At 40.0% G+C, this 18,310-nt stretch overlaps 1 protein-coding gene across 1 annotated transcript in view; it reads right to left on the reverse strand.

Annotated features, from left to right (window-relative positions):
- HS6ST3 (heparan sulfate 6-O-sulfotransferase 3) overlaps positions 1-2,331 on the reverse strand; it is a 327,701-nt gene extending 325,370 nt beyond the window's left edge. Inside the window, exon 1 of the mRNA XM_062575798.1 lies at positions 1,775-2,331. Within this exon, the coding sequence (XP_062431782.1) occupies positions 1,775-2,331 (557 nt within the window). The remainder of the gene's footprint in view (positions 1-1,774) is intronic.
- Between the last annotated feature and the right edge of the window lie 15,979 nt (positions 2,332-18,310).

Here is an 18,310-nt window from a genome sequence, read left to right on the forward strand (position 1 = left end):
TCTGCATGTCCGGTCCAAGTCCACAAACATCAACATTCATAACATGTCTCCCAAATCACACAACTAGTCACACTCAACAAAATACCAGTCAGGATAATTTGGGTACAATGTTAATATTACAAATAATCTTCATATTTTTTTTTAAAAAAAAACAATTTGCTTGATGAATAAATGCAGTGAAAATGAGTCATAGACTATTCATTGTTAGAAGACAAGATCCAAAAGGCAATGTTTGAGTGGTCCTACTGAAATGTTAGTACATGGATTTGTAAAATGAAGATGGCTAGCAAGATTAGAGAATGTAAATTATCCGAGAAAATACATAACTTAAAAGAAAAAAATAAAAGTAAGGTTTTCCTAAATAATTATACTGTAATGATTATGACAAATACATGTAAAGAGTTTAAGAATAATTCACTCCGTAGTAACTTGTTACTACACATGTTCAACATCTATTGCACAAATATAGAAAGGAAATCTGGATTAATGGTAAATCAGAGCAAAGCCTGAAACTTACTGAGTCACCTAAAGATTATTTCTTGCATTATCTATCAAGAGAGATTACTTACTTCCATTTTAGAATGGAAAAGACCTTTTGCAAGACCAAGCATAATACAAGGTAACAGAAGAAGGCAGGTAGCATTCACACGAAATCCGGAAGTGTAAGGCCATTGTCATTAGATAATCCAAGGAATATCAACACTGCATTTTTTTTTTTTTATTAAAACTATGTTCACTGCATTAAGCCTGGCACACACCCTCTCCTAACTTTTAGCTAGCGCGTATAGCAAGTGCTGACGCACACAATGCAAAGCACAGAACTGTTCCATCTGCTGACTGGAACCAGAAGGAGAGTTTAAGGGCTTCTACATACTTCAGACTACACAAAGTGTTTCAGCAGCAGCAATGCTGTGTTAGATCCTGCAGCGGCACTCTTTCACGCAGAAGAGGTTTTCTTTTTTTTTTTTAAACAAGTTTCAAAAGTACAGATGCTAGAAACTTTTGGATAAAAACAAGTGGAATTTTGTGCAGATTAACTCACGAAAGGAAATAAAAGCAACTGCACATGCACTACATGGAACTGACAAAACCTTGAGAATAAATGAATGCATTACAAGCAACAAACAAGAAAGAAATTACACAAAACTAGACTTTATTCTGAGAAGTAAGCTTTTTGTCTGTCTGCTTTTCAATGATGGTGGCAGAAAATAATTGTTGCCAAGTTACCAGACCGTGGCACTAATTTATAGGCAATCTACCCACTGTCTAAGGAGAACTGAAGTTAAATCTGAGTCGGTAGAAATTAAGTCTAGCATCAGAGACCTTCGAGCACATCTAGCTCTGCAAACTCAAAGACCAAAACCCAGAGTCACGCTGCACTACACAAAACCTACAAACTCCTTTGGCTAAAAACTTGGCATAACGGTCCCGGAAAGAGCGTTTCAAAAGGACGACCGTGAAACTAAGAGCTATCACATCCGTCGGCTTTCTTTCGCACAACCGTAGCATCAGCGCGCCTCGCAACCTGGGGAGAGCCGAGACTCCGACATCACGGCCACCGCACCCCCGCACGTCCAGACTTCGCTGCCTTCTTCTCAGAACGGGCAGAGCCCTGAGTACCACCACACCGGTCTGCTCAACGGTGACCCTTGCCAGCCCGGCGCAGCCCTCGTAGCGGGACCGCCACAGCTCTCCCACCCCCCGCCCCCATCCCGCCCCGCCCCGCGCGCGCCCCGGCGCGGTCCGTTTAACGGACGCAACGGCCGGCACTGACCTGAGGGTGCGGTTGCCGGCGCAGCCGCGCCGCTCCATGGCGGCGGGCACGCAGCTGGTGAGCTCGGTCCAGTCGGCGTGCAGCCCGCAGCTCCAGCCGGTGGAGAAGCGGGAGAAGAGCCAGGTGTCCTTGTCGCCGCCCGGGCGGTGGCAGGCGCACTTCTTTTGCCCGGCGCGGCAGTAGCAGGGCTGCTCCAGGCGGATGTTGCGCACCAGGTGCCGCCCGAAGGTGGTGCCGCCCGTCTTCTGGATGTGCAGGAAGACGATCACGTCGCGGCCCCGCATGTCGAACCGCACCCGCCGGCACAGCTCCCCCTGCGCGAACGGGAACTTGGGCACCAGCCGCGGCAGCGCCGCCGCCTCCTCCGCGGCGCCCTCCGCTGTCTCCCGCTCCCGCTCCGCCGGGTCCTCTCCGCGGCGGGTGGCAGCGGCCGAGGCCGCCGGGCGGCGGGGGCAGGTGGCGCCGGGGCAGGCGGGCGACACGTACTGATAGACGATGAGCAAGAAGAGCAGCGTCAGCAGCGGCGGCAGCAGCCACCTGTTGAACCGTTCGTCCATGGCGATGCGCGGAGCCCCGCGGCGCGGACTCAGGCGGCGGGTGGGCGCCCGTCGCTGGGCGCGGGCAGGACGGCCGTCCCCGTCGGCTGCCGCAGGTGGGCAGCGCACGGCTCCCTCCCCGTCGCGGCCGGCGGCATGGTCCTCGCGGACAGCCACGGCGCCCCTCGGCTCGCTCAGCTCAGCGCTCCGCGCTCCGGCCCGCCCGACGCGGCCATCCTCGCACGCCGGCCGGCGGCGCCAGGCTCCGAGCTCGCCGGCACTCCGCCGCTGAGATGCACACCGCACGTCGGACGGAAGGCGGCAGGGCAGCGCAGGGCACCGCGCCGGGCTGGGCCGGCCCCGCAGCGGCGGCGCCCCGCGCTGTCCCCGCGGCAGCGGCACGCGCTGCCGGGCGGCAGCGGCGCGAGCTCCCGAGTCCGCTCCGCCGGCAACTCTCCAGCCCAAACACACCGCTCTGCCCCTCCAGCGCGGGGCGGGGTGGGGGGGGTTGCCAGCCCGACAGCCAATCGAGGCAAGCCGGCCGCCGGAGTAGCCAATAGGCGGGCCTAGCACGCCGGCTCTAGCACCAATGAGAGTGGACAGTGAGTAATCGTGGGTGGTAGGAGTCGCTCTTCACTCCCTTCCAGGTATCCGGCTGAGGCCAATAGCGCGTGGCGGGCGCTGATATCAGCCAATAAAGCGGCAGGGGTGGAGCGGAAAGTAGCCAATGAGGTTAAAACGGCCGCTCCGCCAGGTGAGGGGGCATTTGTGTGGCCGCCGGCAGGACGTGGCGCTCGCGGGAGGCCTGCGCGGTGCCCACGTGCGCCAACGGCTGCTGTCCGCGCGTCGCTCCCTCCCCCCCCCGCCCGCACACCGCGCATAGGTATGGCGGGGCTTCCCCTTGTGGGATCCCCACTGCGTTTAGGGTTTGCTTTTTGGGGCCTGAGGTGGTCTTCTGCAGTTGGTTTGTCTGTTTTTCTCCTTATGCTGTTTGCTCTGGCAACCTTATATTTGTAACCACAGCGTTTAAATATTTCAGATAATAAGGTCAGGCAACACTGACTACTAAAAAGGTTCACTAATAATTGTGGATTAAATGCCGGATAGTATTGCTGTTTCCTGTGGTCATCTGAAGCCTTCAAAGTGCAGCTAGTCCCATGTGCTCAATGACCATAGGACAGTTCCTCAATTGCTATTTCAAGGCTAAAAAGTTAATCTTTTCAGCCCCTATCTTTGCAAAAATCCTTCATTTGAAACTATGTAGTTTTTTTTTATATTGAAGAAGGTTTTCTGTTGATTTTTTTTTTTCAATAGAAATTAAGGTGTTAAGGGTAACACCTAACTGGAAAGTGTTTTGTAGAAAAATCAACTATTTTGTCTGCAGTTAAGTTGTATTTGTAAAAGTCTGTTACAAACATTTCACATCCAAATGCAAGCCTCATATAACTCCTAGACTATGAAGTGTAATTATTGCAAAACATCTCTTGTTAGAACTGATTTCTCATCGAAGTTTTTAATTATAGAATGTCTTAATTTACTGAGGGATTCGTTAGATATCTGACAGTGCTCAAGTAGCTTTCTTGCTCAACTCTGAGGAATACTTTGCCTCTGGAAGACTGATAACAAGTTACCAGTCTCATCATGGGACTATTTAAAGACTTAAATAATTAGAGCCATGTATTTTAAGCTGAAGACTTTACATAGAAAGCTTATTATACAGAAAGTGTTTGGATTTTTGAAAAAGAATATCAGCTCCTATTAAAGCTTGTCAGAAATAAGAGAAAGTAAGAAAATGGTCCAAACAGAAGGAGTTAAAACTCTAAAATTTGTAAGATACTCCAAAAGCAGCTGCTACTCCAGGAGCAAAGGCATGTTCAACCTTATTTCAAAGAAGGAACATATTTCAAGGATCCACAATGTATTTAAGGTATTCTGCTGATAAAACCTGACACTAGCTGATTCTTGGATCTTGCCAAGACATTGAGAGAGATGCATCTTCTACCTCCAGTGAAGTTTTATAAAAAAGCAAAGCGTGATCTACTGGGGAAGTGACTTTGTATAACCAAGCAGCAACACACTGGAAAGCCAATTACTCTGTTCTATGGCAGAAGGAAATGTGGGGTCTGGTGTCAAGCTAATCACTTTAGTCTTTTTCCCTTAATGAGGAAAATGTTACGCCCAGGTACTCTTACCAAAGCAGAATCTCTCTAAAATTTTTGAAATGTTTTGCTCTTGGAAAATCAGTGTCCTTTGTCAGTAAGAGGAACAGAGCATCCATCTTCTCTCTAGGGATATTTGACTCTCATCTTTGCCTTGCTTGTTACCTTGCATGCCTGCTTTCAAACTATCTATGCTTCTCAAGTGTGGATTTAATGAGGTTGCCTTTTAACCTGTCTGTTTTACTAGGTGATAGGATTTCCCAGAGAAATATAAATATTTATAAATGTAAGATGCAAAAGCATTTTGCTCTCACTTCAACCTGTTCATTACCTAACAAGCAAACATCAATAAAAAGAAGTAACATTATATATAGCGTTGTTTCTGTAACAGAATAGCATTAGTAAGGCTTGTGCTGGTAAATTTGTATTTGGAGTAAAAATACTGCTGAAGGGTTTAGACTGAAGCATTTAAAATTCTTTTTCTTTTAATTGATCAAAACAGGCAATGATCTGTGGAGACTTGCAAAAATCAACATAACTTTTATGGGATAGAAAGAATGTACATGAAAAAAATAAAAATCATTTCTAGTGAGATTTAGATTAAAAACTTGGCTTTTGAAAAACTGTCACCTTTGTGAAACTAGTAAAAATTACGAGTAGGCCCACATGAATAAATATGATCATACAGCTCTCAGACCTTTTCTGATGAATTTTAATATTCTTAATGACAATTTGCAGACCACATTTTATGTACAGTTACAACACAGCATGGCACCATCTATACATCCAAATACCACTCAGTTCTTCAGTTTTATACAGTGTGTGCTGTAAGGCTGAAAGTAGCCCCAGTTTGAATGGTAGGGAGACTGTCCAGAGCCAGTCACATGCCACTGAGCAGGGACTGCAGCCCTACTACACCTACGTGGTAGGATTTTTATGCTCTCTTTATAGAGGTATACGTTACTATGCAAGGTCCTGTGGAATTAAACTTTAATAAAATTAATTAGGTTCTTCAGAAGGCAATGGCTGTTACTCATTAGCCTCAATGAAGGCATGATAAGGGACCACAGTTCCCATTAAATCAATGGGAACGTGACCGGGTTCAAAATGGTTATCAAAAACTGCAAAACAGTTCAGCCCTAACATTTTTACTTTGAAATTTAACTCCTTTTTTAGCTTCCAGTGAGAGTTTAACTGAAAGTAGAATCTAAAGATAGTGACAACCTAATTTTGAGAGAGTTTCTCTCTCATAATTGAGAATCTATCAATGGGATTTCTGTCGATTTCAAAATCAAACAATTGCAAAGATGATGTAGGATTCATTTATATCTTACATAAAAATTCCGCAAGATATTATGTTGTCTGAGTTCACCAACTATTCAAATAAAATAATCCTGAAATGATCTATTCCTCATAACATTTTCAGGTAGAATAACTTCATCTGTTAAAAATTACATGCAAGCTCTACTGTCATTTTTATCACAGAACTGCTGATGTGAATCTCTGCACACAGAATTATTTTAAAATTCAGATATAGTGTATCCCTTCTCCTAGGCACTTCTCAGCTAACATACAACAAATTTCCTGAGTTATTAAGAACAAAAAATTGGCCTAGTTATCATTTATTTTAAAAGTGAATGTAACATTTGCTAGTCTGAAGCAATGGGCACGTGAAACAGTGTCAATGGGTTTGTACAAAATGCATGAGTAAGCAGATGATGCTGTGAAGCAAAGGCACAAAAGTATGATTTCATTTAGCAATTACCTGTCTGACAAGGTTAAGATCTAATAGATCTGATAATGTAAAATTAAAGTGATACTTACCTCACATTGGTTTCTTTAAATTATTTATCACTTCTTGACCTGAGCAGTTTCAAAACTTTTAGCCAGTTGAGATTTCCAATAAACCAATTTTTGACTGAATAGTGACTCCCATAAGTCTCCCTTGTCACAAGGATACAAATTGCAAAACTGTAATAGCAACTTTAATAGAGTCATGCTAACTTTGGTCATCTCTTTGCGATTAATTTATTCCAAGTTTTATAGTATATAAACCTCACATTTTTTGTCATATTAATTTTTAACATTTACTGAATCTTCTGTTCCAATAGCATATTGAATGCGGTATTCTTCCTTTTAAAGTAACTTATGCATTATATAGGCAGTAGTCCATCTTCTTGTACAGTTTCAATTCATTACTGCAGTTACTAATTTTAACTTCTGGTGCTTGTCATTCTTTACTTGCATATAATAATTATATTAAGCCTGTGAGCTTGTTTTTTTTTTTTTTTCCCTTTAGTCAGAACATAAAAATATGGAAGCAATGTTTTCAGTTCAGCAGAAATTACAAAAGATGTAAATTAAAACATGTCCTTCGGTTACCAGGGCTATTTTCATAAAATGTCCTGAAGGTGACATAGTATCAGTTTATTTCTTTAACACCTATACTATATTAATTCTGCATAGTCTTAAATAATGTTTTATTTCTCATCATGCCAGTCCATGTGCAATGGCTTTGGCAAATCATTCATTACACATTGCTGCTTGTTTTCCTCTTGAGAGAAATAATCACCTATAATCTGATGTGAATACTCATAATTCCACATATGTAAGACACTGGCCTTTTTTTAAAAAAAAAAAAAAAAAAAAAAAAAAAAAAACTCTTGAACAGCTTCTAAAATGAAACAGTGCCTGGGATCGTTCCTTGGCATTGCAATTTGATCATCTAGTAGTAAAGAGTACTTTAGCCAGGCTTTGGCACATGTCAGCCAGCACTCTCCCAAACAACTCCTGGGCACAGTTTTAGAGTCCAACCGGTTCTGGAACTGCTTTCAACAGGTGTTCAGTCACCAAGACTGTTGTTGATGCAGGCCAGGCCATTTCATTCTATTTGGCCTCAGCGTCCAGGACGGTTCTTAAGCATGTTTAATTTACTATTGTAGACATCACCAATAAGCATTTGCAAATCTTAAATTTAGGAAGGAAAGCTTGTGTTCTCTCTTGCCTTTTGCACAAAGGCATAGCTAACTATTATGTAGTTCCAGTTAAAGTTCCAGTAAAGTTACACAGAACCTATTTATGGGGCTTCCTGGAGTTTGCCTAGAAAACAAGATGGTCCCAAGGAGGGAACTTTGCTGAGCTATGTTGTCATTGGAACTGCAACAAGGATGATGTGATGGTGACCAGTGGCAGCAAATTAGCCTGATGCCTCTGGCTCCTGTTGTTGTGCAGGACTTGTGCAACTTCACAACATGGCAGGATGGATGTGGCGAGTGGGAAGATATTTGGGTAGAATTACAAATATTCAGCTATTGGAGGCTGCAATACTGACTAGCAGCAAATAGGGTTCTGGGCAACATGCTGTAGGCGGCAGAGGAATTGGACTAGATGATCTCCAGAGATCCCTTCCAACCTCAACAGTTCTGTGAAATGTTGGTAATGCAGCAAAGGGAGAAGGCAAGGAATATGAAATGCAGGGGTTTTTATAATCCCAAAGAAACTCAGTGGATTGTTTTTGTACACTCTCTACAATAGCTGAAATCTGCAATATAAAGACAGCATGAGGAAAGCATACAGCAGGGCAGACACAGCAAATTTCTCTTCCATTTCAGTTTTGCGCACAGAAAATTCTAGACCTGCTTACAAGCATTTCTTATCTTGGAATCCTGCAATATTTTCTATACAAACTCTAGAGTACAGAACAGCTTTTGTGATTTATTACAGATCACATGCATGTAGTCTGCACCTTTTCCACTTCTGTTTATCTAGCCTCAGGTACAAGTAGAAGTGTTAGAGATTCAGTTACTGTGAATCACACAAAGGATATCTCTACTGTATTTGCATATAGTCTTCTCTTTTTCTCAGAAAAGAGCAGCCTAAGAGCATGCAATAAAATCCCTTTCTCTAAGACTAGCACATCCAAATCAAGGTCTGAGTTCTCAGTTTGCAATTTCCTCCCAAGAACTGATTCTGATCAGAGAGACCAATGCAGAGATCTGTCTCTTCTGGAACTGGTATATGCTTTCTTCTGCCTAACAAAAACCTAAGAAGTACCATTACCAGTTTTTCTTCCAAGTCCCAAAACTTTCTTATATGGTAACATATAGGAGTTGGAAGACTGTGTAACAGTGCCACCTGGCGATATGCACTACAACAATACTTTCTTCCTCCAGTGATTACATTTCTTTCCATAGAAATTATTCTGATTTATAAGGACTCAGACAGATCAAATGTGTTGTTCTAAATAGAAATAAAATATTTTTTAAAAATTACTCATCTACATATATGATGAAACACTTTCCTAATAATTCTAAAGTGTCATAGATTACATAAAATACTGTTTTGCTTCATGCCCAGTAGACAAATGTTAGTAATTACAGAAGTCTCGATGGACAGTTTTCACTTTCTCATTAGCAACTGTTCTGCTTTTTGCCTTGCAGTACACTGTAAAAAAAATGAGATTTCCAAAAATATTTACCCTAACACGAAGACCTTGACTGACCTGCTGGAAAGCAGCTCTGCAGAGAAGGACCTGGGAGTGCTGGTGGATGACAGGTTGACCATGAGCCAGCAATGTGCCCTTGTGGCCAATGCAGCAAATGGTCTCCTGGGGTGCATTATGAAGAGTGTTGCCAGCAGGTGGAGGGAGGTGATCCTGCCCCTCTCCTCAGCCCTGGGGAGGCCTCATCTCGAGTACTGTGTCCAGTTCTGGGCTCCCCAGGACAAGAGACACATGGAGCTACTGGAGAGAGTCCAGCATAGGGCTATGAAGATGATCCAAGGGCTGGAGCATCTGCCCTATGAGGAACAGCTGTGAGAGCTGGGCGTGTTCAGCCTGGGGAAGAGAAGACTGAGGGGGGATCTTATCAATGTGTACAAGTACCTGAAGGGAGGGTGTCAAGGGGACGGGGACAAACTCTCTTCAGTTGTCCCGTGTGACAGGACAAGAGGCAATGGGCAGAAACTGAAGCACAGGAAGTTCCGCCTGAACGTGAGGGGGAATTTCTTCCCTGTGAGAGTGACGGAGCTGGCACAGGTTGCCCAGAGAGGTTGTGGAGTCTCCTTCTCTGGAGATCTTCAAGGCCCACCTGGATGCAAGCCTGTCTACCATGCTGTAGGTTACCCTGCTGAGCAGGGAGGTTGGGCTAGATGATCTCCAGAGGTCCCTTCCCACCTTACTGTTTCTATGATTCTGATTCTTTGATTTTGATTCCTTTCGAGTTGCATTAACCTGCAAATCCATATCAAACAAGTTATTTCACTAGCAGTCTATCTTGAGCATCTCTGCTTGTGTATAGAAGCCAAATAGCTCAAGTCTGCAAACTTGTTAATGCCATATCTTGTCTTTTCCTTCAGTATTGACCTTTAAATCAATAACTAAATTGATCCAAACCCCATCACAGCTTTTATGCAATCTAGAAAATTTAGTGTCTTCTGAGAAATAGATCTGAAGTAATACTAGAAATGATCCACTAGACTTTACTTCCCCACTCCCTGCCACTTTTTTTAGTTCATCTTTCCAGCCTTTAGGATGTGATGTAACCTTCCCCCCCGCCTCCCCAAAAAAAGCCCAAACATTAACATCAAAAAAATCTTCTAGGGTGTTCCCCTCTCAAAGCTGGAAAAAATAATTTCTGTAATATTTAATCTCAGATTCTTTCACGTCTTACTTCTGATCTCTGTGGGATACAGATAGAAATGGAGAAAAGCATTGCAAATGATAGGTCAACTTCCAGTACCTCTATCTGGCTTTCACAGCTGTCTACAAGTCTGACCATTTCTTTTATAGCTGACTTTCAGCTCCTTACTGAAAATCATAGCAAATTCCAAACCATTACCACTTTCTAGATTGCCACTCTTTTTCACTAGACCTTTCTTGCATTCATTTCAGTAAGATGACATGGATACTCTGAAGTTCAAATTCAAGAACCACACATTTTTTATGTATGACTCCAGGAGTTTTTAGATAAATTCAGTCCTTTCTGAGAAGGACTCCAGCTCTTGCTTAGGGATCTTTTTTTTTTTAACTCTTTCTCATCTATACTTTTACAAGCACCTCAGTTAGTAACTCCACTTTGGTGCAGTTCTACTGCACTGTAGTACAGTTCTAGAACTTTACTATCATTGTCCTCAAAATCTTTTTTCAAGTGACATGCTTACTCAATAATAAATTCTACAATCTACACACTTAGTGGAGCTACTATTTGAAAACTGCTGCTCATCACAAAGAAGGATTTTAGATTGGTGATAGTTTCCAAGAAGAAAACAATGAATAGGCACATTGACTTAGAGTTTCTATTTTCCTTGGGTTCAGCTTCTCAGTAGAAGTGTATCAAAAGAACAGAAAGATTGCATACTGTTTGTAAGGTGTACAAACAGCTTTTGGACAGTAGCTTTGCTTCTCTTGTCAGTTTATCCTAATGACTTACAGGCATACGATCAGTGATTCTTCTCTTAAAGCATATAAATGTATGAATGGTAATATTCAATTCTCTAAATTTTCTTACCAAGATCTGTGAAATACTGGTCCTGTTATCAGTTACAAGTTCAGCTGGGCTCCTGAACAGTTTGACTGAGAGATATTGAGGTTTACTTATGAAGTGATATAAGTTACTTAACACCTGAGGCTGCAACAGAATTCCCTATATAACCTCCAATCTGGCCAATCTACAGAAGTCACAGTGCAGAAAAGTTACTAATACCTTAAGTGGCAGACTAAATAATCATACTCAGTTTGAAGTCTTTTTGAGACTTCTGTCTCCAGCCTTGATTTATTTCACCTTATGATCTGAGATTGAAGTATGCTGGGAACTGCAATCAGTGGAAGAACTGGGAATTTTAACCTACTATAGCAAATTGGAGCAGGAATGCAGAACTATATGAATAACTCTTCTAATCCTTAATAGAGGGTAGGATCTGTTGTTCTTGAAGTCTGAGATAGGCTAATGACTCAATAAATATTAGAGAGAAGAAAAATTGTTTAACACTGAGACAGATTTGTGCTGAATAGCTGAATTCAGAAGAACTGAGATGAAGACTGGGTGTTAGTTCAGATTAAAAATCAGCAAAAAATGATGGAATAATCCCCAGGCTGGCAGAAAAGGAGATCAAAACACAGGCTGGTCAAAGCAGATGCTTTGGACTGGCGGTCTATGGGCACCTGAAACTAAAATATTCTACTGAGCAGAAGCATGTACATACCAACAACTAACATATTGTACATCCTTCTGAGGTAAAATAAAAAGCTGAAACAGTATAAAAACTACTCTAGTAAGAAAGGACAGAAGTGTCCTATAGCAATGCAGTCACACGGTGGCCTGCAGACCACTGATGGTGATTAAAGTATTCAAACTGAATCTGTAAAACAATTACCATCCCTGCAGAGTTATCCATAGCTATGTGCAAACATAACTGGGAATGAGTTGGCATTAAAACATTTTAAATTAAGAAGTTTATAAAATAAAAATTTACAAGCTGTAAAACAATTTTATTTAAATACAAATATTTCTAACTTCATTATCATCCCCTCTTCCAGCTGCTGAGAAATAGTAGGATACAAGTAGTCCAGGGATTTTATAAATATGTTGCTTTAATTAAGTGTTTGACAACGACAGGCTTATGGCAAAAAATGAGAAGACAGGAACTTACATTTTCTTTTGAAAACATTTTTGGAAACACTTTTTGGGGAAACATTGCAGGGGTCTTCAATAGAAAGGATCTTCTTTTTCTTTCTTCAGTATCACAGGGCAGATCTGTCACTTAAACTTAATCCTTTCAAGATGCCTAAGCATATTAGCTAGCCTAATACAATATAGTAAATTGTTTATGATAACTGTCTGTGATAGAATAAGATTATAGTATGAAGAACAGTCTAACAAATGTGAATGATATTGGTTCAGGCAGCATATTTAGTTAGGCCAAGAAGGTTTTTGATCAAAAAATCCTGGAAAACAGGAATAAAGCCAGTTTTTCTGTCAGAAAACTAGCTTAATCGAATTAACAGATAAATATATTTTTCCTTAGTTTAAGATGCAGTATTAGTTATATTTAATTACCATATACATCAGTATGTTATCTTAGAAGGTAGCCAAATATCTGACCATTTTATATTAGTGATAAAGATGATAAGAGTTCTACAACAAAATAGTGTTCCTCTAGCACTAACCCTGCTGTCTTCTTTTTCTTTCTTCCTAAGTCTTCAGTGTCCCACAATCTGGAATTGCACATCCCTGCTCCATAAGTGGAAAAAAAACATCAAACATATCCCGCTTCCTTTTAACTCACCTCTGAGGTGAGCTTGCATCACTGGGCATCCGTGTACCAACAGAAAGATACAGCAGATGCCATTAGCAGAACCTAGCAGTGTAGAGGTTAAACAATTTGCATTTTGTTAATAACACTTCATTTTTACCTTCAAAGTTTATCTACATTAAAATATTCTAAATGTAGTGTGTTTCTGTAAGTCTAATTGTATGCAATATGTGAAAACATATTTGATAATCACGTTGCCAATTATGTGCAATCACTTCAATACACAGGTGCAAAGCTCCAGAAATATGCATATTTGAATCTCTTCATATACAGATATAAGCTACTACTTATGTGTTCTGTGACCAGTTATTCTGCTGGAACTGTGCTTCTGTGAATTTTTGAGTGGCTAGTGCTACTTGACCCAAAGAATGTGCTAGACTAATACAAATTTAGGATTGAATTCATATGTATATGTTCCAGTGCTAAAAATTGTAATTCTTGACTCTTCCACCTTTTGTGGACATTTTTAATACATTTTATAATTTATCAACTGATACATCATACTGTCTTCAGACCTGTGGGAATCATAGCTTATAATTTTCTTACTTGTGTGAATTTTAATTTTCATAATGTTCCTTAATTTTTGCCTGGAATGTCATATATATGTGTATGTGAATGTGTTTTTTTCCAGTTTGGATTAAACTTAAGGGACCTTCTTAATGGTTTAATAATAGAAGGTAATATGAGACTTGGGCAATAAATCCATTTTCATTATATGTGTAATAGCTTGTGGCTGCACTTTCTGCTTCTCTTTCATTTATGCATAGCTGTTATTTTTTACATTGATTTTTAAAGCTGTCTTCACAATGGATTGTAATTAGCTTTGTGTATAAATCATAAAAATTGAAAATTTTATATACCCAGATTAATTGAAAAGGACATAAAATATTAATTTGCATTATTGAAAAGTAATACTTCTATGTTCCCTCTAAGAATATTAGCTATAAATTATTGGAAGACATTGCTTTAGATAACTTGTCCCTAAGTATTCTTTTCCAAATTCAGGGACTGAGCTGAAACAAGCCCTGCAAGATGAGAAACTATTTACTGGTTTACTAGTAATGTTACCAAAGGGTATAAACATGAAAAAGAGACATAGTAAAAGCTGAAACACAGCATTAGAATTTGTCCAACTGGAAGCAAATCCATTACATTTCACACAATACAGCAGCATGGTATGTTTTATATCACTAGTTACACAAAGCCTAAATTAAAATTATTTGTAGAGTCACAGAGTAATTTAGGTTGGAAGGGTGCACGGGAGGTCATCTTGTCCTACCTCCGCATAAAGTAAGACCAACTTCAAAGTTACATTAGGTTGCTCAGCATCATGTCCAGTCAGGAGTCACAAAGCATGTGAAAGACAGAAGGTGCCATAAACGTGGCACCCTCTGAAACATTTGGGCATCCTGGAGTCCTAGAGTCCAGGCAACAGGGAGTTATCGTGGAAGAAATTACCCTTCGTGGAGCACGTGGCTCCTTGTGTGGCAGTAGTTCCTGGCTCCAGCTGAGCTTTTAATTCAGCAGGAGCCATGAGCAGGAGCTTTCCGCAGGGGCCATTAGAAATGCAGTCTATCCACAAAGCTGCATCAGTGATAACACAATTGCACTTCTGAACCAGTTTGGAAAGGTTGATAGCAGAGTTTCTTCAAAGAAAAATCACACTCATTTTTAAGTAAACTGGTTTCAGTTAAACTGGTGTAGCTTCTGGAATGCACCCCAAAACCCAGTGGTACTGAAAGTAGTATTACTCTGTATATTAATTTCTGATTTTATCCTTTGTATGGGATATAAGAAAACTACCTACAGAATTAGTGGCAGGCGAGTGATATTGAAGTAACGATAAAAGAAACTGAAATTGCTTGAAGATGTAGTGTCCCTCACTCTTTTGTAAGGTCTAAATAACAGTGCGTGACATATGTAAGAAACCCCTATAATCAACAAGACATAAGCTTCCTATACTGAGCTGTCAATATTTCCTACTTCAGAACATTCTTGCATCAATACTTGTATTTTGTTTCAAGAAGTAATTCTATGCCATAGGTTTAGTGAACGTACTTTTGCTGGAAACGTATCTTGGACGAAGTAGCTTCTGATGTGCCTATAAATTAGAACATATTTTCTGTACTATCTCCATGTTATATTTGTTTAATGTCTCCTAGACCCTTTGAGAAAAAGCAGAAGAGGAGTGTTTCAGTGTACAGACTTCAGCTACAATAAGATTAACTGATTTATATCTCAGTTTATGGATACAGTAAGATGGAACACATTCACCAGCCAGCCTGTGTGACTACCGTCGGAATCTGAATGTCTTGAATGACAATTTTTGGCATATAAACTCCCTGTAATGTTAGTAGGATTCATATGCTGTGTTCCTTCGTAGGAGTGGTCTCTATCAAGGAGTTATATTTGTCTGCTTGCTTTAACTGATAACTATGGATAGTGGTGATGCTCCAGAAGAACACTTCCAATAAATGTCACATGCCACGATTCTGCAATCCTCACTCATGTCAAAGGTGATTTGGTTGAGTGCACATGCAGCACTCATTCTCACAGCTAATTTTCCAACTTATGTTTTCTTATAATTTTCCAACTTATGTTTTCTTACATACTTTCCTGCCCAAAGAGGGCACTCACTGAGCTGACTAAAAGTCAGTGATATTCTTCATTGTACAGATATTTTCTCTCTAATTTTTCCACCTTGCATGTAGCAGTAGCATGTACCAGTCAAATACAGCTCCTTTGGAATATACTGTATTTTCTCAGTAAATGCCCCTATACATTCATACTTGAAAGGTTTTTTTGATGCTGCTATTGTTCTATTTCCTGAAGCACTTTACTGTATATATCAGCTTATGAAATAATAGACTACTCAACTGAGAACCTTTTATATATAGTGTGTGTATATATATGTGTATATATATGTATGTGTATATATACATATATATCTGCTGAGATTACAATTTCCCGAAGATGACATGACATACTATATTTAAAATACAAGTATGAGGGTATTATTTCAATCAGTAGCAATGATGCTTTAATAGTCTTATAATAGTACATTTAAGCTAATTTTTGTATCGTGTATCACCTGTGTATCATTTTCAGACCACATATCACCATTAAGAATTGTTGGACTGGAGATGGTAAATACATGGAAAGCATATGTTTCCAGGGCTCCTTTTAATAGGAGGTTAACTTATTTAACAAATTGAAAATCCATGTATCAACTGGAACATTTGCATTGATTTTACATTTTACCAATTGTTCATACTATCTTTGACCTAAACATCAAAAAATCAAACTGAAACAAAAACAAAACCTCCCTTCAGTTATTACAGTTCTTCTTGACTTTCTCACAGTAGTTAGGAGTTAAGTCACTATGCTCAGGCATGAGATATGAGACTTTCTCCTTGAGCTGCATCATGTGCCCAAGGTGAATAAACCCACTCTTACACCGCTTCACTTTATTCTACCTTGTACATGCCTACTCTCTGCACCACAGCTGGAACCACTCAGAGCCTCTCAGATTCAGTTGGTGTGTCTGCTACTTTATCCAAGCATTCAAGTATTTTGTAGAATTCTATCTTTACTAGCTAGGGTAAATATTAAGGTCCCATGCAGACTGTTTTTCCTACATTAAGTTATTCAGTATTATAGCATTATTCACCATTGCAATATTGCCTGAAGGATGTGTGTTATCATCTTTTTTTTTTTTTTTTTTTTTTTAAAAAAAAAGCAGTTGAAGGTCACAGTCCTGTACTCCTGTCAGATTTATTGATAAAGTTTAGACAAACATAAGTATACTATTAAAATGTTATAAAGTATATTGCTGTTTCTGAATGATAAAAATGGAAATGTGGTAAGACACGTCCTAGGGATTACAAACGTGTCGGGAACCATGTAAAAAGGTTTCCACTAAGGCCCCTATGACATACTACAGTACAGTATGTTTCACTGAACTCTCCCTTCTACAGTTCAGACACAAGTTCAGAAGTTACAATTGGAGAAAATAGGAAAAATACTTGTTTTCAACATCTGAGAACCTCATAGGTATCTATAAGCAGGAGAGTAATTATAAGAGTACCCCAGCTGGCAACATCAGAAGTGCCGGCTCATGTTACATGATGGGTTTAATCCAGTAGGCTAAGATTTGGCACCATCAGATTCAAAAAGCCAGTTACGTTAAAGATGCCAGTTAAAGATAATGCTGCTATTTGTATTTAGATTTTATTCATTGGTAATTTGTCTAGATTTGACATGTTTTGAGCTAGTAGAGCTCAGAAAGCAGTACAACCACACTGTCCTGTTGGCACAACAGTGTGATGTGACATCTCTAACGAACCTAGCTGGTGTATCCAAATGGAGCTGCATTCCCCGTTATGGCCAAATTAGAATATTGTGTTCTACTATGCAGTACAGGCATGTCCAGAAATTCATACGGGATCAGCTGATCAGACCCACAAAGTATATGCTTTACTCTCCTGAGCTAGGGCAATTTAAATAAGAAGCTGTTTCTACATTTCTACATTTGCTTTATAAAATAAAATGTTGCTTCAGTTTCTTTTAAGATTAAAATAGTGTTTGAAAGACGCATACTGTACAAGAGCTGTTTACTGTCACCTTAGCTGCAGTTCAGGTATATCAAAACAGCATAAATTCTGATTACAGAAAGTTGCCACTGGACAGCTGCTGTGAGCTGTTGGAAGACACACTTATGCTACTTCTGCATCACTTTTTTTTCTTTCAAATCTTCCCTTCAAATCAAAATGAAGATTATAACATATGTTTTGCATTGTTTATTACATAGTACTACCATACTGAGGTATGCTAACTAAATAATTTGGGCTGGTCTTTATTTCAGATGGAATGGATGAAAAGTGATTCAGTGCGGTGTGCTCAGCCTGTTCAGGGAAAACTCCTCAAATGCCTGTAGTATTTATAATGACATAAGATGGCATTGATGTGTTTTGAAGAGACTGGCATCCAATCTTGCAGTGAGATGAAAGGATGCCAGCACTTATTGCTCAGGAGGCTGTCAGTTAATAACTAGGTAACAGGTATATTTTTTGACTACTCTTCATGATTTATATTACCTCTAAGTTAGGGAGAATCTGAGCCTTTTAGCTAGAGGATACTTCCTGATCTGTAAAAAAAAAAGCGAAGTTTTATTTTCAGCTAGTTGAATATGCTGATGAAGCTCAACTTATTCCCTCTTATTGCTACTACTTCTATTAAATAGATATAGCTCACTATGATTTCTACTATAAAATATTTGTGCCTTATCAAGAAGCCTCCATTAATCACTTCCTCTGTTCACACTGAAACAGCTATGGTAATCAATTCTTATTTGCACAGCTGTGATATGAATAATTACAAAATTTTGCAGTAATTGTTTTTCTGTTCAGCTGAAAAACAGTTTCAGAGAACTAAGGGTATTTCTCACATATATATGAAATGTACCTACAAGAATGTCTAAGTCTGGTATTTAGAATGCTTAATTACATAAAACCGCTGTGGAAATGAAGATT

This window comes from Rhea pennata, chromosome 1, assembly GCF_028389875.1.
Source record: "Rhea pennata isolate bPtePen1 chromosome 1, bPtePen1.pri, whole genome shotgun sequence".
NCBI lineage: Eukaryota > Metazoa > Chordata > Aves > Rheiformes > Rheidae > Rhea > Rhea pennata.